The sequence below is a fragment of the Xenopus tropicalis genome, chromosome 1, assembly GCF_000004195.4.
Source record: "Xenopus tropicalis strain Nigerian chromosome 1, UCB_Xtro_10.0, whole genome shotgun sequence".
In the NCBI taxonomy this organism is placed as follows: domain Eukaryota; kingdom Metazoa; phylum Chordata; class Amphibia; order Anura; family Pipidae; genus Xenopus; species Xenopus tropicalis.
This window is the reverse complement of record NC_030677.2, coordinates 112,078,836-112,105,799: the sequence shown is the minus strand read 5'-3', so window position 1 is coordinate 112,105,799 and position 26,964 is coordinate 112,078,836. Positions and strand designations below refer to the sequence as shown.

General features: G+C 37.3%; 2 protein-coding genes across 8 annotated transcripts in view; one reads left to right on the top strand and one right to left on the bottom strand.

Moving 5' to 3' along the window:
- myo9b (myosin IXB) overlaps positions 1–6,193 on the bottom strand; it is a 90,242-nt gene extending 84,049 nt beyond the window's left edge. For 2 of the 7 annotated variants that reach the window (XM_018097654.2, XM_018097651.2), the window contains exon 1: positions 5,686–6,193. The gene's annotated coding sequence lies outside the window, so the exon portion shown is untranslated. The remainder of the gene's footprint in view (positions 1–5,685) is intronic. The other 5 variants (XM_018097636.2, XM_018097641.2, XM_018097647.2 and 2 more) reach the window with 3 other exon arrangements.
- A 175-nt stretch (positions 6,194–6,368) lies between these two features.
- On the top strand, positions 6,369–24,548 carry haus8 (HAUS augmin like complex subunit 8). The gene is made up of 11 exons (XM_002934369.5): positions 6,369–6,471; positions 9,070–9,146; positions 15,401–15,456; positions 16,106–16,217; positions 16,392–16,505; positions 18,028–18,104; positions 18,818–18,892; positions 19,740–19,898; positions 20,390–20,531; positions 22,484–22,625; positions 24,209–24,548. The coding sequence occupies exons 1-11, from the start codon at positions 6,458–6,460 to the stop codon at positions 24,339–24,341; spliced, it is 1,101 nt and encodes a 366-aa protein (XP_002934415.2). The 5' UTR covers positions 6,369–6,457; the 3' UTR covers positions 24,342–24,548.
- Positions 24,549–26,964: the final 2,416 nt, after the last annotated feature.

The window sequence follows — 26,964 nt, the reverse complement described above, 5'->3', positions numbered from 1 at the left end:
GACCTCTCCTACTGCATAGGCCCATGTTATGATCAAATTGTCGGCCCAGGGACAAAAGAATGTGTGCAGCCTGATTGGGCAAACATATTTGTTTAGTGATATTTTAATCTAAATAAAACTGTAAATTTTCTATACACATTTTTTGAAGTTACAGCTTAAAATGCAAACAAGAATATGTATCTTTACTCCCTCTTATATGCCCCATCTGCAGAACGTTACAGTGTTTGTTTTCCTAGGGAGCAGGAAGTTCCATACTGGCCACCAGGGGATTAGAAATATACAAGGTTAAAAAGCTTGTGTGGAGGACACAGAACAGGTAGAACAACTTTCTGTGCGGAGCATGGCTCTAAAAAAACATGAAGAAAGGTTCTATATATAGACTAACTCGGACACATCTTACATAAGGGTTGCTATAAAAAGTATTAAATCCTGGCTAAATCCTGCTAAGAGTCTGTTAGGTTTTGTTACTGCCCATTGGTTGATGTGGCCGGCTATCCAGGGCCTCATTGCACTGGAGAGGGACAAGTGCCCTTTGTTCAACATTGAGCATACTGTCAGATAAATACTGATTTGCTGTTTTGCTGCCAAAATAGCTTCTCAGAAAGAAGCATAAGGGCAAGGGCACACATAGTGAATTGTCCCCTTTCCTCTGTCTACATTTTGTACACAGCAGATCTGCTTTCATGCACTTACTCCTGTAGCTCCATTGAAAGGTCAGGTATCATGATGCGTGGAGCTACATGTTTAGCGGATATCAGCCAAAAAATACATAAATGCTGTAAATGGAGCTATAGGGGTGAAGGCATTGAAGCAGATAATTCTCTAAGTGTGCCCTTGCCCTAACATCAACACCAAGTTTTCACAAACCTTTTTAATTGCATTTACTAGTATGGGAATTTGTTACTAAGAAACTCCGTATAGAGAAAGCTCTAAAATACAGCAATGCCATTTCATATGTATGGGAATCAGTTATTAAGAAATGTAATATACAGAAAGTTTTGAAATACAGCAAAGCCATTTCATATGTTCATTGTTAAATTAACAATTCTCATTATTTGAATAATTTGCCTTTTCTCTGTAATAAATACAACAGAGTTTAGCTATGCTATAAGAATCCACCTTTAAAAAAATATATTTTGTTTTAGTAACCTAAAGCCTGGTGTGTCACATATATGCCTCACAATATGAAGGGCTTCAGCTAATTCCTAGTCTTTGCTGCCACTTATTTTCTATTTTTATTTTAGAGCTTACAATCTAATGACAACAAATGGTACATTTATAGCAGCTTCAGATTAGGTATGGGTTTAAAGAAGTACTGTGCCAAGGGGACAAGCATTTGCAGGAATATAGGTTCCCTCTTTTTAAAGAGCTGCAAACCTCAGAAAAAGAATCAAACTTTTCTGCACACAGCTGCCCTTAGGAGTAACAGATTTGAGAGGTAATAGTTATTTCAAAATATAGGTCATGTCACTTTCATGACCAGCTTTCAAAACCCTGCAGGGTAAGTTCCATATATGTAAGAAGGGTATTAACTCAGAAGACTTGTAGGTCAGCAGACTTGTAAAGTTTGCTTAGCAAGGGCCATGAAAAATTTGACTCACATCAGCTCACTACTACGTTTGATATTGTGTAATCTGATCAAATGTGGATGATAATATTGTACTGATTAAACCAGACTTTTTTCCTTGATGAGCAATTACCCCAATACATGCGCTAAAGGGAACAATGCAGCTGGGTGATCAATTCTGATATTGTTTTGCAAAATGCTAATTTGAAACTGGCCATAAATGGGAATATCACCTTGTTTGTAAATGTTGCCAGACAAGCATATCTTTGCCTGATTTAGTTGTTTTATGACCTGATGTACTAGAGCTCACATGATTTTTTTTAGCCACCAGCTATTAATCGGTGAGGCCATACGTGGAGCAACAGCTAGCCAACCCAGTCAAAAGTAGCCAAGTCAGCAGTCTTAAGCTGGCCATACTCGCACCGATACTATCGTACGAAACCTCGTACCTGGCGACCGATGGTCGCACGAAACATCGTCAGATCGCCACGTGTATGGCCAGCTTTAGTCATCTTAAGAATGACTGAAGGTGATACTTGGTGGAAATCACCAAGTTATATTACTAATTTTAAATCCTAGTATACATTAAAGCTTTCCATACACAGTTGCAAATGAATGGCTTGATCAATATTTGGATGAAAATCATCCAGATATCTATAGAGCAAATTTGAAAATCATGTCAGATTAAAACTGCATAGGCTCACTGATGTTGTACTAATTCTTTTTGTAAGAAATCAGATCAGCCCAATTTGGCCCAATGTGTGGACACTGTTAGAAATACATGTATCTGTACATAATCCATCACAATGAAACATGCATAGCGAGAGAGAATTCCTATGTACAAGCTCTGTGTAAAGCAGAGGAAAAAAATGTGTAGTAATGTGTGAGAGTAAATTAATGTAAAAACCAGGGCAGGTGGAAAGGTATATATGGCATGATCACAAAAGAAAGTGCTAACAGTTGTAACTGATAGTGAGTGACATGTTGTAAATATTTATGCCTTCAGATTGAGAGAACAAAATGTAAAGGAGTTCATGTTACTGCCAAGCAAGTAAATTCAGGGTTGCGAAATATTTGCGTGTAATTAATTAGTGGTATCAGATAATATTGTTCGAAGTCTTGTATTCAGTTAAAAGCAGGCCAGAAATATCACAAACCAATCTAAAATTAGAAAAAAAAAAAAAGAGGATCAATGCAGAACGCCACTAAGTAGAAGAGTTGGCCAATTGAGAAATAACAATGTTTTTCATTTCAGCAGGCAACCAACATGGCAAGGAAGCTGGACAGTCAAACGTATATAGTGCTTTCTACAGTCATATAGGCAACTTGACATTAATATTTTAGACAAATTAGAGGACAGAGCACTTCAGCACTTAGAACTAAAGAGAGGGAGGGAACGTCTTAATGTAAACTGCAATAGTATTCTTTTGTCAGCAAGCGACAAGTATTCATGACAAACCACACAGCCATTCTTCTAGGTAAGACATGACTTCAGGTACTAGCATGCCTATGTTCCTCTACCAATGCTGCAGCTAGATCAATAACTCAGATTTGCACTAAGAAATAAAAAATAGCAATGCAAACCAGCACAGAAAGGGTAAACAGGCTAAAGTGTTAAAGTAAAAGAGTTAGTTTATGGTCTATATAACTGAAGAGCACATTAAGTTGTAAACACTTCAGATAAGTAGATAAAAGGACTATAGAAGAGGGCAGATTAGATACAGACTGCATGAGATGGCCTTCTTATTGCTATAATTAATGCTGCTCCTGTTTGTGACTAGCACACAGTGTAAGTGCACTCAGCATCACAATTTATTTTGTATGAATTGCAAATAAAAATAGTTTTAAAATATTCACATGTTCAACCAGCGAAAGCAATTAGTGTGCTACATAGCCTTCAGGCAGAATACATAAAATAAAAAACTGTAAATATGCATGGGTACAATTTAATCACAAAGTAATACAATATATTTTTTTAGTTAAACACTGCAAAGTAAAGGTGATAGTTAATGTGTTCGTATAGAATGGAAGGAGAAACAGGATTTCTCTCTTTGTCCCAGTACAGGACTAACAATTTAACAGACCTAACAAACCTTGGTGCAGCCATAGTCTCACAAAACCCATTACTGTTTCCTGACTTCCCCACCCCCTGCCTGTGCCTCTCAAAATAACTTTCATATGTTGGTGCCTCTACCCTGGGGCATTAACCCATCATTTACTTAAGAAAGTAAAGCAGTTGCAAAATATATGTTGCTTACTTTTGTCATATCAACATAAATGGTACATTAGATAAATCTAGAGCACTATATAAAAGATACATTAGATCAATCGAGAACACATCCATAACACAAATGTCTTACCACAAGTTCAAAAACCTCAAAAGGAGGTAGCTATTACAAGTGTGTGCTATTTTAATATATTTTGTTATATTATGCAGGGCTTTTTTAGGTGTTCCCTAACAGACCAGTATGGTTATACCTGGTCCACTTCTATAAATGGGAATACTTACCCCTTATGCAGTACCCAAAGTAACAGACTGCCTAAGCAAAATCTCATTAATATTAAATGGATTTCAATTATACCAGCTGGATAAATGTGTGTTATGTCACAACAGATTCCAGCCAAACCGATGATCCACAGTAACAGACAATATTATAGTTTAGCAAGATATGAAATAATATGAATCTGTGGGTGTGGCCAGCATTAGACAGATATTTCTTTCTTTAGTTAAAAATTCTGTTCCATAAAGTTTCCTAATAAATAGATTTTTAAAAGTCATTTTCTATATCTAAAAACCAATAACAGTCAAATACTTAGTGGACTGTAATGCCAGGAAGTAGACTCTTCCCTATGTAAAACTGCAAGATTGACCACACAGGCCTGATAGGCTACATTTTGCAAGCAATAACACCACATTCAATTGATTGTCTGCGCTCACTCTACAGAAGAGTCAAACAGGACCCTACATGCTGCACTTTCCCTGCAAGTGGTTGCTTGAATCCAACTGGTATTCGTATTCTGAACAAATGGTAACCTGAACCCCCCCCAGGCTCTGCCCTTTGTGCTGCAGGAATCGCTTAGGTCAGAAAGGTTATGCCTAACATTCAAAACTGATTCTTGGAACCAAAGGGCTGTACCCACCGTTCAGGTATGGTCCTCTTAAACTGAAATGCTGTAACCATCATTTATGAGTGTCCCTTGGACCAGAAATGTGTGCCTATCCTGTAGGAGTGGTGACCTGTTTCTTCCAGGCCGTGCCAACCCTGAAAAATGTGTCACCCGTGCCCACAAGGAAGTGCCCATCATGAAGGAGAGGTCACTAGGACCAGAAATTTGCACCCATCCTGTAAGAAAGGCTGCATAGACCTGACACTCGCCAATTCAGCAAGGCCACCTGAGCCAAATAGGCTGTCTACGCTGTACATTATAGGCCACCTGGATGCTACAGACTGTAGACATCATGCAAATGTGTTGGACCTGAGGGTCTGAACCATCATGCTGGTGTGGTCGCAAGACTCAAACAGGCTGTGCCTACATTGCAGTAGACACTACCTATACAGGCTATGCCAGCCATAGCGTGAGAATAATCAGGATTTAGGGAGGCTTAGCTTCAATAAAAAGAGATTATCTGCTATATATTCATATATAATTATAAGTATTCTACAGAAAAGCTTTTGGAAAAAAAAAATACTGAAAAAAATATGACACCTTCATTCCCTGATGCCAACCCTGGATTAGTGGTCACTTGGATCTGAAAAGGTTGCACCCATCCTACATGTGACACAGTCTGCAAGACAATCCCCTATATTTGGCAGGGCCCAGTGTGCAACTATACTAGCTTATAGGGACCATCAAGAGAAATAAATTGATCATTTTTTCTAGTAGCTGAACTACTTACCCAAAATGTTATAGGTGGCACCCACAGCATTTAAGCAACATGTCCCTTATAAAACCATAACCCCACACTAGTCTCTAAAACATATTTTAAGTAACCACTTTTCTAAGTAGAAAAGTGTTTAAGCAGTGGGCAGAAAAGATTTACAATTATTCAAATAACCACAGTGAATTCATAAATCGTTTATGCTTTAAATGACAAGGAACCTAATAAATCTACTTACTTTACACCCTTCCAGGCCTTCCTCTCTTCTGTGCCATCCTCCTGTAGGTGTGGGGGGGGGGGGGTCAATACCAAAAAGAGCAGGGTGTTTCCTTCACTCCTGCATCATAGTCCATGGGGAATAGGAATGCAGGCTCTAGCAAAAGTAAGCCTCCCGGTACTGAAGTTTTCCTTATAAAGCAGAGGTTCTACTTCTTCCTTCCACTCTGTGTTCTTGTCTGTTCCTCTCACCAGTTCAACCAGCCCCTCCTCCCTTTACACATCTAAAGCACCAACTTTTCTTTCATTAACTAAACAATATATCAACTCGCTACCTTTTTCTTCATAAAGCCTTCTCCCTTCTTCTGACCCTTTCTTTTTCCCTCTCGCACCACTACCCCCTTTCTTCTCTCTACTTCCCCCTCATATGTCTCTCTTCCCCCTATGTAAAGTCAGTGGGAAGCTCTGCTCGATCAGCTTTAGCTCTCTCCCCACCAACCACCTTCCCTCCTACCTTACTTCCTCCACTGAACGTCATACACCAGACACTCCCTCCCAAAGGCGGCTCTGAATCTTGGTTCCTCCGGGAGCAACAAGATCCTACACAGAGCGTCACAGCGTATGATCATAGAGTTGGAAATCTGGCGCTGTTCTCCAAACTTTAGCGGCTCTCAAATTACAATGCAATGTCTGCTAAGACCTCCAAGCTATAGATGGCGTGCCAGCCTATATTTGTGGTATGAGCAGAGTGTTGGCTATTTGTGTTCTGACATACTGCGGGAAAATTAGAAAACATGTCGGAAGCAGGGTGAGTTGGGTTACAGCGTTGACAGCGCGCATATGGTCTATTTTACTTCGTTGGTTTGGCGAACTATTACTGCTATTACTTCTTGTTGGGATGGAGTTCATCATTCATAAGTTAAATGAACTTAGTGGATTTGGCGCTTAACAACATGGGAGATTTTGATCGGATATACTGGGTCAGACTTTATCTAACCTGCAAAATCTTGTCATGTGGGGTGTTTACAAAATCTGACTCCCCCCACCCCCCCATAATGTAATTCGGATCAGATAAAGTCGGGTGGTGACTTTGTTTATCATTAATGTACAGCCTCCATCAGACTTTATCTTGTCAGACACAACATGTAATGTTCCCTTTCTAAAGTGGGAGATGCAGTTTACACATCAGATCAGTCCTATAAGTTTTTGACCTTTCCACACCGTCCTACAAAATCTCCTGTGTGGTTAGCAGTCCTTGTCATACATCGTCCACATCGTAAGGGTAAAGACGCACACAGCTACTAGTAACAGCTACTTGTCCTGGCTACTAAAACAGACAATGCTGATCATTTACTGATAATTGTCTCTGCGTGTGTTTTAGCAGAGGCAATTTTAGTATTTTCTATGGCAGGGGAGTTTCTGGAGTTTAGTGGCTGTGAAAAGTAACTGCTACTAAGTAGCTCTGTCTGTCTTCATCCTAACACAGAAGGCTGGCCTACCAGTTATATAGCCATTAAAGGGTAAACTTGATGGATGTCTCTCTTTTCAACCCAACTTTCTATGTTGCTATGCATTTTCCACATTTATATTTTAAAACAAGTTTACTGGTGTTCTTGCTAACTTTGGAAATATTTTAGTAGTTTGATTTAGTGAATTCCCACATGCATATTTTAAGAACACATATTTAAATGTAGATATAACTGCTATTGAAATTAGTATGTCTCTGTACCTTTCATTTTTCTGGTCTGGTGGTTTGGAAGTTTTGAAACAATGTAGCAGAAGACAGCTTATCAACAAACTTCAAAGATACAAGCAGGGTTAACTTTTGCTACATTGTTTTAAGTGTTAGAAAAAGCAGTGCAGAAAGAAGCATAAAATATTGCTTTTAATGGAATTTACATTCAAGAAGCTTAAAAGGGTGGTTCACCTTTTGGTTAACCTTTAGTATGTTGTAGAATGTTCTATCCCTAGCAACTTTGCAATTGGTCTTCATTATTTATTTTGTATAGTTTTAAAATTATTTGGCTTCCACTTCTACATCTTTCCAACTTGCAAATAGGGGTCACTGACCCCTCTAGCCAAAAAAAAACTATTGCTCTTGTGAGCTTACATTTTCCTTATTAATGTTACTTTTTATTCTTTATTTTTCTATTCAGCCCCTCTCCTATTCATTTTCTAGTCTGTCTTTTAAACCACTGCCTGGTTGCTAGAGTAAACAAAACCCTAGCAACCAGATAGCTGCTGAAATTCCAAACAGGATAGCTGCTGAACAAAAAGTTAAATAACTGGAAAACCGCAAAAAATGGAAAAAAAAAATTGAAACCCAATTTCAAATCGTCTTAGGAAATCACTGTCTACATCTACATACTAAAAGTTAACTTTAAAGGTAAACAACCCCTTTGAAACTGTTCATGATTATTTACTGAAAAGCTGCTTAGAATGACATTTTTTTTGTGACACTATATAAATAAATAAAGATGATTTGGGAAATTGGACTTACAGCTCCTTTTAACTGTGGTCAGTAGGAAAACATACTATATCTTAATGTTCCACCTGTTCTCTCCCAATCAATCTGTTCTCTCCCTATACCAAGCACACAGTATTCAAGTATTTACAAAATGCCACCATTATCAGCAGTGTGATCTGGCTGTGCAGATGTGAGACTTAAAGTGTAGAGTGTATAATTGGCTTAAAATTGTTATACTGCTAAAGAATGAATCTTGGCATGTATGACCATGATCATGCTTTATTTTAAAATCATTTAGCGTATTGAATAATACAACAACATTTTACCACCTATTCTTGTGCTGTGTTCATGTGAAAAACACACAATTATTTTATTTTCCAATAATCCTGTTGAATAGAAATTATTTGTCATGCCATGGGAGCACCTGCCACAGCCAAAGGAAAGGCTTTATGGTAGAGCAGCTATAGAAAAGTGTTAGGGTGTACCAAATCCGGGATTCACGTCCTTTCTGCAGGATTCCTATTTGGTTTGTCTGAACACTAAGGGGCAGATTTATCAAAATGTGAGATTAGAGAAATTCCCAAGACGTTTTCAGATTTGGCCAAATTAAAATATTATGGATTCAGTGCATATCCTAATACTAGGCAGTAACATATTAAATTACATAGATGTTTGTAGTAGTAATAAGGCTACCTAGGCTCAGTCCAACCACAAATAGCAAGTCTCCACACTTGTTAAGAATACATAAAAAGAATATAATATAAGAAAATAAGAATTTTATTGACATAGATGACAATTTGTCTGACTCTCCAAACATTGTGTTGCTACTTGTGGTTCAGATATAATATTTGAGGTACTTCTTTGTGAAAGTTATAGTTCCATTTAAAGTTGACTGGTGTAACTATTTAAATAATTTTGTAACTCTGTTTTTATTTGTAGGGTTGCTGCCACTGAAGATGGGTCTCAGAACAGCTCAGGAGGCAGTAGTGGAGATGCAACACTTAAAAAAAGCAAAGGTTAGAAAATGTTGTGATTTTCTTCATGTCATTAATGGAAACACTGAAAAATACGAAAATTGTGATCTTGCTTTGTATCACCCCCAAAATAAATCATATATTGACAGCCCCACCTCTCTGCCTCAGGCATAGAGGTGGGGCACGTAAAATATGATTGACAGCTCAGATTTTTAAATCCATTTATAAATAGGCAGATTTTCAATACTGCTAAGCCTTCCCAAACCTACTTGGCACCTTAAAATAAAAAAAAAAAAAAAAAACCTTACTCTATTTCTGCACTGCTCTGGAACCTTTACCATGGGGGAAATCATGCACTCCTCTTTCCTGAAAGTTCCGGTTCTGTTGTGCTAAGCTGTGCTCTGATTGGATCCGTCTTCTTGTGGCTTCTCCAATCAGAGCACAGCTCTCTTGACAGACAGTAAAATTGACCAACCAGGGCAAAGATGTAGGCGGAGCTGAGGAGATATTATAAACTGAAGGCACTGCAGAAATGAAGACTGATAAGAAGGATCTGCAAGCTGTAAACTTTGCCTAATAACCTCACCAACTCTTTTGCTGCAGATTTCATCCCACAGGTACTTTACTGTTTATGTTCTAAATGCTGAATCACTAGCTGAAATGGAATTGTTTTTTGTCACCTAGCATCTATAATATAATTATCACCCTTGCTCCAGTCCTAAATTAATTCTTTTCCCCCTGAAAAAAAACTAATTGTGCATTTATATATTTGTTGTTGTTGTATTTTTCACTTCCTTTTTTCCTACTTTTGTTACTGTTTTGTTCATTTCTAGTTGGTTACAGTGGAGACTGCATAGCTGGGAAACAAACCAATGTTGTGTATCAGTGCAAAGTGCCAGTGTTATAATGAGAAGGCATGCCTAAATATCTGCCATCAGTACCCACTGCATCTTATGCATTTTAGGGTGAAAAATGCACCCCACCTGCACTTTTGCACAGTATTCCTGGTAAGTCAGTGGCTACCACAAGAGATAATTGAGGGGTTAATATTTTTATGCCAGCAGCGAATTCACCTACATTAGCTTTATGTAAGTCTATGTATGGCCCATCTTTAGCCTCCCCAAACAAAAAGGTCACCCTCCACCTATGGATTTATAACAGGTATGGATGATTTTTAAAAATTTGTTTTAATTAAAAAAAGAACTGCATTATACTAATGCAGTTAAAGTGGGTGTACCACTAATGCACTAAAGCTTTTAAAGGCCAAGCACCCCTTTACGTATTTGGGAACAGTTATTAGTGTTTGTAGATTTCATCCACTAGATGGCATACCTGTTCAAGATATTCTGCATGTGGCAACTGCAAAAAATTTTCACAAACAAGTAGCTCTTTGCAGTTAGCCAATATGTGTAGGTTTTGTGCTTGTGGCTTCTGTTAAAAAAAATATATAAATAAAAATAGTTGTAGTTCTCTAAAGCAATGATTGAGTAACACTTCTGGTTTGCCCTTGTTTTGGGAGCTGGACTTTAGGATAAGGGAATTGTGGCAGTTGGTCTAAGTTATATATACCACGTTTATCCACTACTTTGTAATGGTCAACTTTACAAAAAAAAATATTGATGCACATGAAATGCTGTATGAAAAAGATTGATTGCTTTTTTCTATTTGGCGGGCAGATAGTACAGTAAAGTTGTTGGTTTCATAGTTCCTGCTTTTAGTCTTGTTTATCGTTTTGCTAATAACACTTTGCCGATGTATCTATTGCCCTGAATTCTCGGATTGTCTTTTCTTCCAGGCTGTCACAAGTTTGTCAACAGCACCCAGTTCTTAACTACTTAAAACATCATATTGAAATTATAATTAGGGTTGCACCTTCAAAGATTTTAACTCCAGTAAGAGTTTTTCTCCCAGTACAAAACACAAACTTGTTATTTCAGGAATAAAAGGAGATTGGTGCTTCAAGTTGTATAAAAATTAATAGGAACAAGGGTTTCACCAGCATTGCAAGCTGGCGTCACATTTATAGATATACTGGTACTCATTCATGGACATTGGGTACATTTAAAACTGGGAAACCCTCGTTCCATGGGTTACTGCCGGGTGCAAATTTGCACAGTGTTCATAAATAAGCCCCACTGTCTTAGATCATAACAGTTCTCCGTAGCTCTTATTTTGCCAAAAGGAAGTGATTGGCAAATTCAGAGTTTGCTGTGATCCATGTCTAATGGAGTTTCAACTGTTACCTAGGGTTGCCACCTTTCCCCACCACTATCTACAGGCAGGGGGGCAGGCAGCGATTTCACTGGGCAGTGTGGTGATGCTTTTGGGTGGTGGGGCAGTTACATCACGGGGCTGTGACAATTGGCCAATCACCACATCAGTCTCAGTAGGTGGCAACCCTACTATTTACCACATGATTAAAGAATATCTTATAACAGCCAATTGCTCAATTGTGCTACTAATCATGCCAAAGTATACCATTACCTTTTGTTTTGTTTATGTTAAAATATCTTCCTAATCCTTTAAAGGAGAAGGAATAGGTACTAAAGAGTTAATCCCTATCTGAAGACATACTCCAGTGCTGTCATCGGTACCCTAAAGTCTTCTCATATTCAGCCCGTTTTCCAGATCAGAAGCTGCATGTAATGGAAATACCCATAATACCACACTCCTGCACCAAGATCAAGACTCTGTACATACACACTTAAGAAGATCAGTGGGCAGCGTATTTGTGAGCACACTTGTGCTTTTGGAAACAAAGCCTGTGCGCTGAAAAAAGATTATCTGTGCTCAAGACTTTTAAACATGCTCGCATCTAGGGAAAGCTTGAGCTTCGCACATGCACTTTTATTTATGCGGCATCATCTTCTTTTTATTTACAGGGGCTTGCAAAAGTATTCGGCCCCCTTGAACTTTTCCACATTTTGTCACATTACAGCCACAAACATGAATCAATTTTATTGGAATTCCACGTGAAAGACCAATACAAAGTGGTGTACACGTGAGAAGTGGAACGGAAATCATACATGATTCCAAACATTTTTTACAAATAAATAACTGCAAAGTGGGGTGTGCATAATTATTCAGCCCCCTTTGGTCTGAGTGCAGTCAGTTGCCCATAGACATTGCCTGATGAGTGCTAATGACTAAATAGAGTGCACCTGTGTGTAATCTAATGTCAGTACAAATACAGCTGCTCTGTGACCGCCTCAGATGTTGTCTAAGAGAATATTGGGAGCAACAACACCATGAAGTCCAAAGAACACACCAGATAGGTCAGGGATAAAGTTATTGAGAAATTTAAAGCTGGCTTAGGCTACAAAAAGATTTCCAAAGCCTTGAACATCCCACGGAGCACTGTTCAAGCGATCATTCAGAAATGGAAGGAGTATGGCACAACTGTAAACCTACCAAGACAAGGCCGTCCACCTAAACTCACAGGCCGAACAAGGAGAGCGCTGATCAGAAATGCAGCCAAGAGGCCCATGGACGAGCTGCAGAGATCTACAGCTCAGGTGGGGGAATTTGTCCATAGGACAACTATTAGTCGTGCACTGCACAAAGTTGGCCTTTATGGAAGAGTGGCAAGAAGAAAGCCATTGTTAACAGAAAACCATAAGAAGTCCCGTTTGCAGTTTGCCACAAGCCATGTGGGGGACACAGCAAACATATGGAAGAAGGTGCTCTGGTCAGATGAGACCAAAATGAAACTTTTTGGGCAAAATGCAAAATGCTATGTGTGGCAAAAAACTAACACTGCACATCATTCTGAACACACCATCCCCACTGTGGTGGCAGCATCATGCTCTGGGGGTGCTTCTCTTCAGCAGGGACAGGGAAGCTGGTCAGAGTTGATGGGAAGATGGATGGAACCAAATACAGGGCAATCTTGGAAGAAAACCTCTTGGAGTCTGCAAAAGACTTGAGACTGGGGCGGAGGTTCACCTTCCAGCAGGACAACGACCCTAAACATAAAGCCAGGGCAACAATGGAATGGTTTATAACAAAACATATCCATGTGTTAGAATGGCCCAGTCAAAGTCCAGATCTAAATCCAATCGAGAATCTGTGGCAAGATCTGAAAACTGCTGTTCACAAACACTGTCCATCTAATCTGACTGAGCTGGAGCTGTTTTGCAAAGAAGAATGAGCAAGGATTTCAGTCTCTAGATTTGCAAAGCTGGTAGAGACATACCCTAAAAGACTGGCAGCTGTAATTGCAGCAAAAGGTGGTTTTACAAAGTATTGGCTCAGGGGGCTGAATAATTACGCACACCCCACTTTGCAGTTATTTATTTGTAAAAAATGTTTGGAATCATGTATGATTTTCCTTCCACTTCTCACGTGTACACTACTTTGTATTGGTCTTTCATGTGGAATTCCAATAAAATTGATTCATGTTTGTGGCTGTAATGTGACAAAATGTGGGAAAAGTTCAAGGGGGCCGAATACTTTTGCAAGCCATTGTACATATGCCTAATAGTGCCGCAAAGGAGAAGCATGGAAATCTTTACAAGCAGACTGCAGGAGATAGAAACGCTTTTATGAAAAAAAAAACTTTTCGATCAGGTAAAGGCAAGGGAGGTCTTTCTAATGATGAGGTCTAAAATTGAACCCTTCCCTTCTCCCTTAAGATGCAAGTCAAAAGGCAGCAGGGAGTGCACAAACCGTTTTCAAAACTGTCTAAATCTTTGCTTTGGAGCAGAATTTTCACAGATTGGGAGCAGGTTATAGGTTCCCCAGGTGTCCCTGTTTTTGTAGCATATCAGAGGTCAGATAAGGATTCCAATACATATAGAAAATGTGCTATATGGCTGTCATTCCACAGTTATCTAAATAAATACTATCTGAATAAAAGGAAAACATGCAGAAAATCCTTTACATAGAGTAACCTTTACATATATCTGTTCATTTAAGTGGATGATTTGTAGTAGCCCCATGCAGGAAAATTTACATCAGAGCTTCCCAAATCTGTATTGGAATATCTTTGTCAATCAGTAAGCCAACATTTATTTTTTCTTTTATGTAAAATCATTCTTTGAGAGAATTTAGCAAATGGATTGCCTGTCAGCAAGCCACAGTAGTATTTTATGGCATCCAACCAAACATCTACTGTGTAGGCAAGAATCAAAATATTGCATTTTTTTTGCATGTAATCCTGATGAGTGTGGTACTTTGTAATGTATTTTTTAAGCAACCCTGTACTTTCAATTGCTGTTTTAAAGGAGCGAATGTTAACATTTTATAGAGGTGGCACAAAAGATCACATGCCTAACTGGTTACTAATAGGAAAATTTTGTGATATTAGGTTATTATGTCTATGATGTATAAGGCGTAACAATGAGACAAAAAGCATGTATGGATGTAATAGGCCTGTGTCTCCCTTTAAATTGTGATTTTATAATAATTCTCTCTTGCTCTGTTTCCTGTAGCTTCTGTTAAATTGATTCAAACTGTGTATGTGTGTGTTTAAATGAGAAGCTGAACACACCAAGTGGTTTGCCACAGACCACGTCAGGAACAACCTGTTTATAGCTTATACAGACAGAGAACCTTTACTTTTTAGTGCAAGCTTGGTACTTTCCACTGATGGACAGGCTAAATAATAACTAGAAGCCAAAGGGAAGTGAAAAGGGGAAATACACTTTGTTTTATATTAAAAATATATACATATTTGCAAAACAAAAATATTTCTGCAGGCTAAGAGAAACAGACCTACTCTCTTCCACAGCTCTGTTAATTTGCATTGAAAAGTACAGCTTCCATCTGAGTGCAGTTTAATGGCCGTTTTTGCGTTTTTCGAGGCGACCTCTGCTCCATGTACTTGCACTCTAGTGGAAGCTGTACTTTTCAGTGCACAGATCCACAGTAGAGCTAACGCTCTGCGTGCCCATGGCCTAAGAAGTCAACTGCTCCAGAATATATTTCACAAAGGCTAAACAACTTTTGACTTCATTTACGTCCCTACCCTAGAATTATTAGGCTGAGGCCTTGAGATTAAAATGGTGAAATTTGCAACCTTCTGACCCTATCTGGCCAATTGTGTGTCAGTTGTTTAAAAGCTACCTTAGTGTATGGAAACAGGTACATAATACAGTTTTGAAACTGATCCACTGACTTATTATGATTGTTCAATATGCAATATTAAATGCAGTTGTTTACTATTACTGAAAACTTAATTGTATACTGATCATTAAAAATTGATTATCTTTGATCCTAACACATCCTCCACACTTACTATCTTAAGAATAAGGATAATATTGCTCAGTTAATGCTTTCTTTGTCTTTATTTGCAGGAACAAAGGTTGTAAAATCCCGTTACATGCAGATTGGCAAGAGCAAGGTTTCTAAGGTAAGTTGTCTTGCAATCATTAAATTAAAGGGATATATTTCTGGACGCCAAATAAGAGCTGATGGTAAACAGGGCCCAGTGGTTTTAAAGTAAATTAATTTGCATTGCAATGGTGTGCAAAAATTGCTGGGGACAAAATGTTGTACCCCCCCCAGCAGGTGTTCAGTAAGTTCCAATTGTGTCCATGGGACAGAAGCCTAATTTACTACCTGATCAAACTCATTACTATTCACTGGGGATTTTCATGTTGTGCATATTGGACTTATTCTAAGAATGGTAGAAGTAAATGCTGAGCCTGTTAATAATTCTCCTATTTGTACTGATGGAGTAGATTATACAACTCCCAGTTACACTTTTTGTCCTTATTAGTAGCTAAGCTTTTGCACAGTACACACAAGGCGTGTACCCAAGATAGTCATGTAAATAAATGCATGTATATGAAGAATCTGTAACATGTCTATGTACTGACATCTCCAGAGGGCGTATAGCCATCATCTTCTCTTATTATGTGTGTGTTAGTAACAAGTTAAATCCACATTTACAGTACTTATTCTACCTTGATTGGTTATGCATGCTGAGTTTGGGTATACATGGTTTTTTTTTTCCAACTCATGCTTTGAAAAGTTGCTTGTGCCATTTTTTCTTACAGAATAGTTTGGCCAATACGACAGTCTGCTCAGGTGGTAAAGTCCCAGAGAGAGGAAGTGGAGGGACGCCAACTCGCAGATCTGTAGCTCCTCCGAAGGCAAAAATTGCACCAGGTTAAAAAATAAGAAACTACTACAGTGTTGCATTAAGGAGCATAGCGAAAGGCAAATTAACTATACTTATACGTGATTAAACTGTTGATACCATCAGTCACAAAAACAATGACATGAAATATTTTGAATGGACCAAAGAGAAGGTAAAAATCAAGCATTCTTTATATCCATTAGGTGTGCCTTCTGTTGCTCTTGATGGAAGCCTATTTGCAAAAGAAGATTTGCAATCTACTTTGTTGGATGGCCACAGAATTGCACGTCCAGATCTGGACCTATCTGTTATTAATGGTGAGTGCTTTAGTTGCTGTTTTTTGTCTTTTAGTAAAATCTGGCCTTTTGCACTGATGGTGCACTGTATTTTAGGCCTTTCTTCACTTATCAATTTGCACAGCACTGTAATAAGGAATCAAGGAAATATTTGGAAGGATTCTCATTGCTTATCTGAGTATGCCATATTGTGGAACTTCCATCCTTCCACAGTAGGGCCTACACCTATGGCTGAGGTGGCCAGAATGAACAGCAGACTTTGTGACACTGAGATAAATCGTATTTTTCTTGTCTGAAAATATCTGGAACTATAGCATTATAACCACAATAGTAAACTTATGCACATTATGGTGTACTTTTTATTTCTAAATTACACTGTTTACATGGCAAATAATTCATTCTTCCATTTAAAATGTTATTCTTGAACCAACAAATTTATTTTTTACTAGCTGTAATATTGGTGTGTATGCAGCCACCTCAGTGCATTGTGCCTGATTCTGAGCTTTCAGAAGGAGCCAATGCTACACATTAGAACTGCTTTCAGGTAACCTACATGTAACTGGAGGACTACCAAGTCACACTTGGATTTCTTACTATTGAGTGCTATTCTGATATCTACTGAGAGCTGCTATCTTGCTACCTTCCCATTGTTCTGCTGATCGGCTGCTAGGAGGAAAGGGAGGGGGTGATATCACTCCAACTTGCAGCACAGCAGTAAAGTGTGACTGAAGTTTATCAGAGCACAGGTTACATGGCTTGTGGCACCCTGGAAAATGAAGACTATGGCTATCCCCGTGTGAAATTTCAAAATTAAATATAAAAAAACCTGTTTTTGAAAAAGGGATTTTCATGCAGATTTCTGCTAAAGAAGCTCTATTAACTGATGTCTTTTGAAAGCACATTCCTTTAAAAGTCACATTATAAGGACTTTAGCACACTTTGGTTACCTCTGCACTATTCAAGAGATGATAAACCTAAATTAACCTTGTTGTCACCAAAAATGTATACTGGTTTGTAAAAAAGAAACTCTTCGGTAACCAATAAAAGCCAATCTGAAGTAATTTGTATTATGTACTAGAATCTGTTTAGTAATATTGTTAATTTTTCATTTAACCCTTTCTTAATTCCTCAAGAGGATTTTATTTTAGCCACAGCTTTTCCCAGAATCTATGCATGGGCAGAACTCTTTTAAACTGTTTCTGTGAATATTCTTTATCCAAGGGATCAGGTTAGAAGGCATTTACCTAAAGTTTAAGTGCTTATAAAATATAATGTTATACAATATAGTGAAACAAAAGCAGACTACTACACCTGCTACACTTGCTGGTTTAATCACAGGCATATAATTTATGCAGCTCTGTACATTTATAATAGCACTGTCCTGTCACTTTGAAGCCTAATAATTTTCAAATTTTACAGAGCAGATATTAACATGAAAGATAATAAATGACAGAAAATAAAATATAATAGTGATTTTGCATGTAAACAAGTAATGCAAAAAGATGTTTGTTTTTATGTCTATGTGTATATTTTTTTTAACTAGATAGAACTATGCAGAAAATTACTCCAAGGCCTGCTGTGACTTCAGAGCAGAAAAAGCCCAAGAGAGACACCACTCCTGTAAGTTAATTTTCTCATAAATCTGATGTCTAATCACAAAGCTAATTATAAGGGATGTTTACTGAATTTTAGGTCTAAATACATAATTTAAGGTTAAGTAGCAACTGTTATTGGTACTTTTTAAGTGTAGAACTTATTGTGACAGGTATTTCTTATGATTTGGCTGGGTTTGTTCCTGGGTCACTGATATCAAATCACTGCCCTACAATTTGTGGGAAATTGGAATGATTTCCCAGAACTTGTTTGGCCAACCACCAAAATGTTAGCTGCATTGAAATGTATGCTTAGGTAGTAAATGGTTACTAAATCTTGCCATAGTGTGTATTTATTTAGATGGTGTTATGTGGAGTGGGCGAATACCAGCCTTTCTCATCTGTAAAATGTCTTTGCTAACATTTTAAAGTTTCCAGGGGCACTTGTTTCTGGGTCATTTTTAAGACCTGTAACTTAAAGGAACAGTAACATCAAATAATTCAAGTGTATACAAGAAATTCCAATGTAATGTACTGTTGCCCTGCACTGGTACAACTGGTGCGTTTGCCTCAGAAACACTACTATAGTTTATATAAAGAAAAATGCTGTGTAGCCATGGGGACAGCCATTCAAAGGAGAAAAGGCACAGGTTACATAGCAGATAAACTCTGTATAATACAATAGTGTTTTATCTGTTATAATATAGTTGTAATTAAATCTGATTAAATATTTTATTACAGGTAAACATTGTGCCTGAAGATATGGTGGAGATGATAGAATCACAGACATTGCTGTTAACATATCTAACTATGAAAGTAAGTTTAGATTTTAAGTTGCCTCCCACCCCCATGCACACACATGTCCTTTATCCAGAAACCCATTATCCAGAAAGATCTGACTTATGGGAAAGCTCTCTTCCATAGAATCCAGTTTAAGAAAATCATCTTAATTTTTAAAACTGATTACCTTTTTCCTGTCACAATAATAAAGTACCATTTACTTGTTTCTAATTATGCTTAAATCCATATTGGTGGCAACATAATCCTATTGGGTTTAATGATGAAAACATTTTTGGCAGATTTAATGTATGGAGATGAAAAAATGTCCTACTTTATAGGGAGGGGAAATATTTGTGAATTGTGACTGAGTAGTTGGCAAGCTGCCATTTGTATAATTTTAGATTTTGTTTAAAATGTTTTTTTTATTTTTTTGTGGAGGTATGTTACTTGCTCTATATTTTAAGCTCTTGGGCCCTTGACAAGATAAGACCAAACATGTTTGCATACCCATATTAAGAGTAATTGCTGAGAGTGAGCATAAGAATTGTACGACAGGGAATAGGTAGGGGAAAGAATCCCCTAACATCATAACTGACCTTGTAGTAAGGTTTCTGACACACAATTATTCTTTCATATGCTTCTGGATCCCCTGTGACTTAAAATATATTTATATTTAAGAGCAGGGCACTAGTGTCCAGCTGAAGACCAGATGTGTAAATTATTTTTATGTTCCCACCAACTGGCTTTTTTTGTGTAGAACAATTTTTGTACAATCTGGCCCATGAATTTGTGAATAATTGGCTTTTATATCTTTGCCAGAATCTTAATATTTTTAAAGTGCTTTTAAGAGATGCTTATACAAGAATTTTATTTTTAAATAAAGATGCAGAAAAATCTGCTTCGCCTGGAGGAGAAAGCAGAGAAAAATCTACTTTTAGTGAATGACCAAAAGGATCAACTGCAGGAGAAGATGCACATGTTGAAACGGGATCTAACTTTGCTGCAGAGAGAAAAGAGGCTTAGGGATTTGATTGAGAAGCAGGTTGGTTTTATCTTCATTCCGAATACTCCAACAGCGTAGCCTTTACCCAGGGTGCTTTTCTATATTACGTCTATGCTTAAAGCCACCAGTACCAGTCTCAACAGCATTATAATGAATGAGCATATTTTTCAAAGGCCTTTGAGGAGACTAGTCAGGAAGATTAGTCATTCACGGTATCTCTAAATGCTTGCATTAGCACAGTGACACACTGATATTACACACATTATCAGACTAAGTAAAAAATGCACCTCTTGTATTTAAATAGATATAAGCCCCTGAAGGTATTGTCAAGCATTTAAACATGTATTGTTTCAGTAAAATACAAAACTAAAATAAACAGTGATAAAAAGGAGCAAATCTGTTATTTGCTTCTCTATAACATGAGCAATGATACAGTATTTTTAAAGTTTTTTTTGTTTTTTATGTAGCAACGCAAGTTTTGATTTCTCCCAAAGGGTCTTTTCTTTGTAACTGTTGCTAACTTGTTTCAGGATGAAGTTCTTACCCCCTTTGTTACTAACAAGGACCCATTCAAGGACAATTATACAACGTTTGCCACAGCCCTGGATTGTACTAGACATCAACTGCCTATTAAGAATATTCATATTACAGGCAACCGTCACAAATACCTAGGTATGCAGAATATATATTTACTTTTTTTAACCTAATTCTTTGTTGATTTTTTACACACTAAAGGGATAATATAATATTGAAGAAGGTGTTTACCTTCATTACATCATATTGAAAACATCTTTACATAGCTATTAATGCTCTATTTAATCTGTTTTCCTGCTTTATATCTGATTAAATTGATTTTATACATATTAGGAGACCTGTCCTTTGCCTGTCATGCCAATTTCTAGAGGGATGGATTGAGCCTTAGATCTGGTTGACTCTGCATTCGCTGTAACTTTTTCTATTGTGAACAAATGCTATAAAGAAGAACATTCTCTTTAAATATGCAATTTATGGCAACGTATCTCTTCATACTGTACTGTCCTGTTGGATATACATTCTATACTGTCCTATTGGTAAAGGGGCAGTTCACTTAAAAAAAACACTTTTACTATCATATAGACAGTGATGTTGTTGGACAATTTGTTATTGGTCATCATTTTTTTTCATTTAGTTTTTGTCCAGAAGCTCTTCAATGGAATATAAGCATTTGGTAGCTAAGATGCAATTTACTGTAACAATTATGGCAGGGCTTTTAAACAAAAATCAATGGTTAGGCACCCCCAATAATTATAGTTGCTTCCCGGTTGCCCCCCCCGCCCCCGATTGCACCAGCCCAAAGTACTGCATTTTGAGTGCCTCACCACCATCTTCTTTCTTCTCCCAGACATCCTCTTCTGTAATACCATACCATAATTTAATAGATTGTGGTGCAATGCTCCTCAAACAGTACCCAGGGCTGAGTGGTATCTCATTTAAGGTCAAATGAGCCCGAGCAACTAGATAACTGCTGAAATTCCAAACTGGAGAGTTGCTGAACAAAAAGTGAAATAATAAAACCACAAATAATAGAGAACAACTGCAAATTGTCTTGCAATATTACTCTCTACATCGTACTAAAATTTCACTCAAGTGAATAACGCCTTTATTAAAAATATAAACAGCTTAAGCTGGCCATACATGCCAAACAAGCGTATCTTTCGCCGGACTGATCCAATTATTTGGCCCAAAGACCAAACGACCAGATCACAACAAAGCTATGCAGGCCATCAAGATGAGAGGACCGCATCAACTCACAGGTGCAGTCCTTGATCCTATGTCGAAATTAAACCTGCCTGATTGATATCGATCTAATTTTTTTGTCCAGATATGGGTGGGACAGGCCTGTTCGGTGGCACAAAAAGGACCGAGTCAGAACTTTTATCAGCCCCACCTTAAAGGAACAGTAACACCAAAAAATGAAAGTGTTTTAAAGTAATTCAAATATAATGTACAGTTGCCCTGCGCTGGTAAAACTGGCAAGTTTGCAACAGAAACGCTACTGTAGTTTATATAAATGAGCTGCTATGTCAACACAGGGGCAGCCATTGAAGCTGGGAAAAAGGAGAAAAGGCACAGGCACATAGCAGATAAGCTTTGTAGAATATAATGGGGTTTTATCTGTTATCTGCTAAGTAACCTGTGCCTTTTCTCCTGTAAATGGCTGCCCCATGGCTACACAGAAGCTTTATTATATAAACTATAGTAGTCTTTCTAAGGAAAACACACCAGTTGTACCAGTACAGGGCAGCATTACATTATATAGTAATTACTTTTATACACTTTCATTTTTTGGTGTTACTGTCCCTTTAAGACTAGGACACTCAATAACACACTAAGGATTAACTATCCCTTTCTGCGTGAAATTTAGGGTGAAAATAGGCAGCAAATCAAAAGTGGAAAAGAAAATTGTATTTAATTATGTTCTTTTTAAGCTCATTGGGAGAAGCTGGAAATTTGTGCAGGTTCCTAAATATGAAAGTGGACTTTTTGTTTTGTACAGATTTCTGTATTAGACTACAGAAACTAGAGCTTTGCGGCTGTTTTAGAACTTAGATTTGATCCTTGATTATAAAAATCTTTTACAACAGAGGAGCTCCAAAAACATTTAGCCATCACCAAGTCTCTTCTGGAGGAAATAATGCCAAGCTATGCCAGTGAAAATGCAGAATCATTTGAAACAATAAAGGACTTGGAAAATATTGTGCTAAAAACAGATGAAGAGCTTGCACGGTATGTAGCAAAGAAGTAAATTGCTCTGTTGCTCTACAAAGCAAATTACAGCTAGGGATGGTTATAAATAGATACTAAAAGCAGATTTATTTCCCAAAGCTAACCAATAGGGGCTGATTTACTAACCCACGAATCCGACCCGAATTGGAAAAGTTCCGACTTGAAAACGAACATTTTGCGACTTTTTCGTATGTTTTGCGATTTTTTCGGATTCTGTACGAATTTTTCGTTACCTATACGATTTTTGCGTAAAAACGCGAGTTTTTCGTATCCATTACGAAAGTTGCGTAAAAAGTTGCGCATTTTGCGTAGCGTTAAAACTTACGCGAAAAGTTGCGCATTTTTCGCGTAAGTTTTAACGCTACGCAAAATGCGCAACTTTTTACGCAACTTTCGTAATGGATAGGAAAACTCGCGTTTTTACGCAAAAATCGTATTGGATCCGAAAAATTCGTAAAGAATCCGAAAAAATCGCAAAACATACGAAAAAAACGCAAAGTACCGATCATTACGAAAAAAACGCAATCGGACTCCATTCGACCCGTTCGTGGCAAGTAAATCAGCCCCATAGTGTTTGATTTGGGAAAATTCTGAATCATCCAAAGATTGTTTTTCCGAATCCAAACCTTTATATTGTCCATTATGTTTAGGGTTTACCTTTGGTTCAGTTCAGTGTTAAAGGAACAGTAACACCAAAAAATGAAAGTGTATAAATGTAACTAAAATATAATGTGCTGCTGCCCTGCACTGGTAAAAGTTGTGTGTTTACTTCAGAAAGTCTACTATAATTTATATAAATAAGCTGCTATGTAGCCATGGAGGCAGCCATTCAAAGGAGAAAAGGCACAGGCACATAGCAGATAACAGATAAAACACTATTGTATTCTACAGAACTTATCTGTTATCTGCTATGTAACCTGTGCCTTTTCTCCTTTTTTCCAGCTTGAATGGCTGCCCCCGTGGCTACACAGCAGCTTATTATATAAATTATAGTAGTGTTACTGTAGCAAACACACCAGTTTTACCAGTGCAGGGCAACAGTGCATTATATTTTTATTACTTTAAAGCTCATTCATTTTTTAGTGTTACTGTTCCTTTAATAATGAACCTACTCCTTTTCCCCCAGAGAATTTACTAGTGAAGTAGGCGCCCCAAATGAATTCATTCGTTTCTTTATCTGTCTGGGAGCTCCTTTTAGGGGGGAAAAAACTCATTGGCTTGGGGGGGAAAAAGTATTACAACACTGTAATACCACCATCTAACTTACCTTTCCCAGGCTTCCTTAGGGCAGACTTTAACAGTAGAGTAAAATTAAAAAATTTTACTCTATTGCATACATGCAAACGTCTGCCAAAGGAAGCCCTGGAAACTTAAGCAAGATGGCAGAGTTGCATGAGGAAAAAAAACATGATCACGGTGATCGAAGCTTTTAGTCATTTTATGTAAACTTGGGCCTTTTTAAAATACTTAATCCTATACTTATATGCTTCTGTTTAATCACATTTAATCTTGGTCTGTAATTTTAAGTCACTAAAAGATATTAATGTTTTTCCATCTTGTTTTCTCCTCTTATTTTAACATAGGAGTTTTTGCCAGATCCTTGACTTGTCATTCAAAGTCAATAAGGAAATATCATTGCAAAGCCAGAAAGCAGTTGAAGAGACTTGTGAAGCAGTAGTGGTGAGGCAGTGGTATTTTGATGGATCACTATCTTAATTGATTACATCCACTGTAATCTAGAGCTTTGCATTTTTAAATTTTTCATCCAAAACATCAAGGAAATCACTGTATTAAGATGTTTATTTTGTTAAAGGAACAGTAACACCAAAAAATCAAAGTGTATACAAGGAACTACAGTATAATGTACTGTTGCCCTGCACTGGTGCAACTGGTGTGTTTGCTTTAGAAACAGTACTATCGTTTAGTAAATGAAGCTGCTGTGTAGCCATGGGGGCAGCCATTTAAAAGAGAAAAGGCACAGGTTACATAGCAGATAACAGATAAGTTATGTACAATACAATGGTGTTTTATCTGTTATCTGCTATGTAACCTGTGCCTTTTCTCCTTTTTTCCAGCTTGAATGGCTGCCCCCATGGCTACACAGCAGCTTTTTATATAAACTATAAAAGTGTTTCTGAAGCAAATGTGCAAATTTTACCAGTGCAGGGCAACAGTGCATTGTATTATGATTACTTAAAAACATTTTTATTTTTTGGTGTTACTGTTCCTTTAAGTCTGTCTGGAGCACTTAGTTACACTGCTGTATTAATTTGTAATTTCTGTTTTGTTAGAATGATGTCCTTGACTGTCCTTTGAAATTGTAAATAAATAGTCTTTGATTATAACTGCTGCTGTGTATTTAATGTTTGCTCAACCTAACTTAGGTATATCAGTGGCAGTTCTGTGTTTCCACTCATCAATAATCAACAATAATACACTGAATGCACCACAGCATTCCCTCATTTGTCAGTCTAGTAATAGGCATTAAGATTGGCTGCCACTTTCCAATATCCCCCCAAAAAACAAAGCTTAGTCACCACTGTAAACCTGGACTGTAGGAAACTTGTTAACCCACTAACACCTAGCAGTGTAACATTTACACTTCTGTTAAGTTCCAGAGATGCATAATTGTTATTCAACGTAATTATATAATTATAGCCATAAACTGTAAGATGTTGTTGTACTGCCAGGTGTCCAACTTCAGGACAATTTGATAAAATTGTGTAATTATCTCAAAATAGAGGGGCATGAACAACCATAACTTGAATTATCGGACCAACAACATCATCCTGAATATTGACTGGGGTTGTAATTTTGCTCTGAAAATAATAGATTTTGTCCTTGGATGAGAAGGTCTGCCAACAGCAAAGGTGTTAAAGGGGTTGTTCACCTTCATTGTCCAAATCTAAACTACCAACAATGCTTTCAGCGTATCAGAAAATCCATGTTCACTTATACCTAGTAAACACAATACTAATCACAAATAAATCATGGTGTAATAAGAGTGAAGTTGGTGCAGTCAAACATAAAGAACACGGTGTCATTTTGTATTAATAAACCATATTTCACCGTATGTGTCAAGCATTATTTGTTACAGAGCGTCATAGGTTTACTCCACTAAATGTATTGAATACTTGTAACAATCTGACACATAATAAAACTGGTGGAAGAAATTTCACATGTCAAAATGAAAGGTATACGCAGATGTAAAGCTATACAGGAGAGATTGAATGGACTTTGTCATCGTATGCCCCAGGGTAGCGCCACTTCTAGTCCACAGGACATGAGCATATAACATAAACATTAACACAATGAGAAACCATCTCTAAACAAGGACTAGATTGAAAGATAGAAGCAAACCCAAATAAACCAAAATAAAATATATATATACAAACCTGAGGAAGAGCACTGGTTGTGCTCGAAACGTTGGAATTTTTTTCAATAAAAACACTAATTCTTTTGTATCAAGTCCCTGTGAGTGCGGCACTCTTTTTATTATATTTTTGTTTTTGACCTGCACCAAGGGCATTTGGACTTGTATAGGGTGTGCTCCTCCCTGTGTACTGTGTGTGTATGTATATATATATATATATATATATATATATATATATATATATATATGTGTATATATATATATATATGTGTGTATATACACATATACATATTTATATCATCACACATACTGTGGGTGAAATATGCATTACCAGCAACCGTTATTGTGACATGTATGATCAGTCACCCAATACTGATAAAATCCGCTTACTGTATACAGTTAGCTTGATTTTTAATAGTTGTTCATGGTTACATGGGCATACAACTTTGATCCTATGACATGTTCTTATCACTATCTAATGTTAGCACTTAATCTGTCATAGCACCTTTAATAGGTCATTATTACTACATCCATTTTTCAAAGATTTTTTTAAAAAAATGCATTAGTAAACTGCTATTTTGGCAATTTATAACACTTTGAACTCACAACATATTTGATGTAAGTAAATATTTATCAATTAAATTAAGTATTTGGGATCGATGTGTTTCCATTTACTTTTGATTACTAGTTACCACATGGAAGGAACCATTTCACAGAACATCTGCTTTTTCTCTCTGATGATTATGTGTTCCATAGCTCTCTGATCCTTTCCTTTTTAATTATCTACAGAAACTCCTTCATGTTGGGTTTACATGACCAGTCTTGTTCCTTTACATTTTTAGTTTTACACATCTTTTTTTGTCTCACATGCTGCAGTTAACACATTATACACTATGCAAAATCTGTGGAGCTGTCCTTTTAGGATTTAGCCAAGTACCTTTTGTTACAGATACTTCAGAAGTATTT

Excerpts from the sequence above, each read along its gene's own strand:
- haus8 (XM_002934369.5), top strand. Across the intron at positions 16,218-16,391 it reads GAAGGCAAAAATTGCACCAG|GTGTGCCTTCTGTTGCTCTT; the intron begins GTTAAAAAATAA and ends TATATCCATTAG. Across the intron at positions 16,506-18,027 it reads GGACCTATCTGTTATTAATG|ATAGAACTATGCAGAAAATT; the intron begins GTGAGTGCTTTA and ends TTTTTTAACTAG.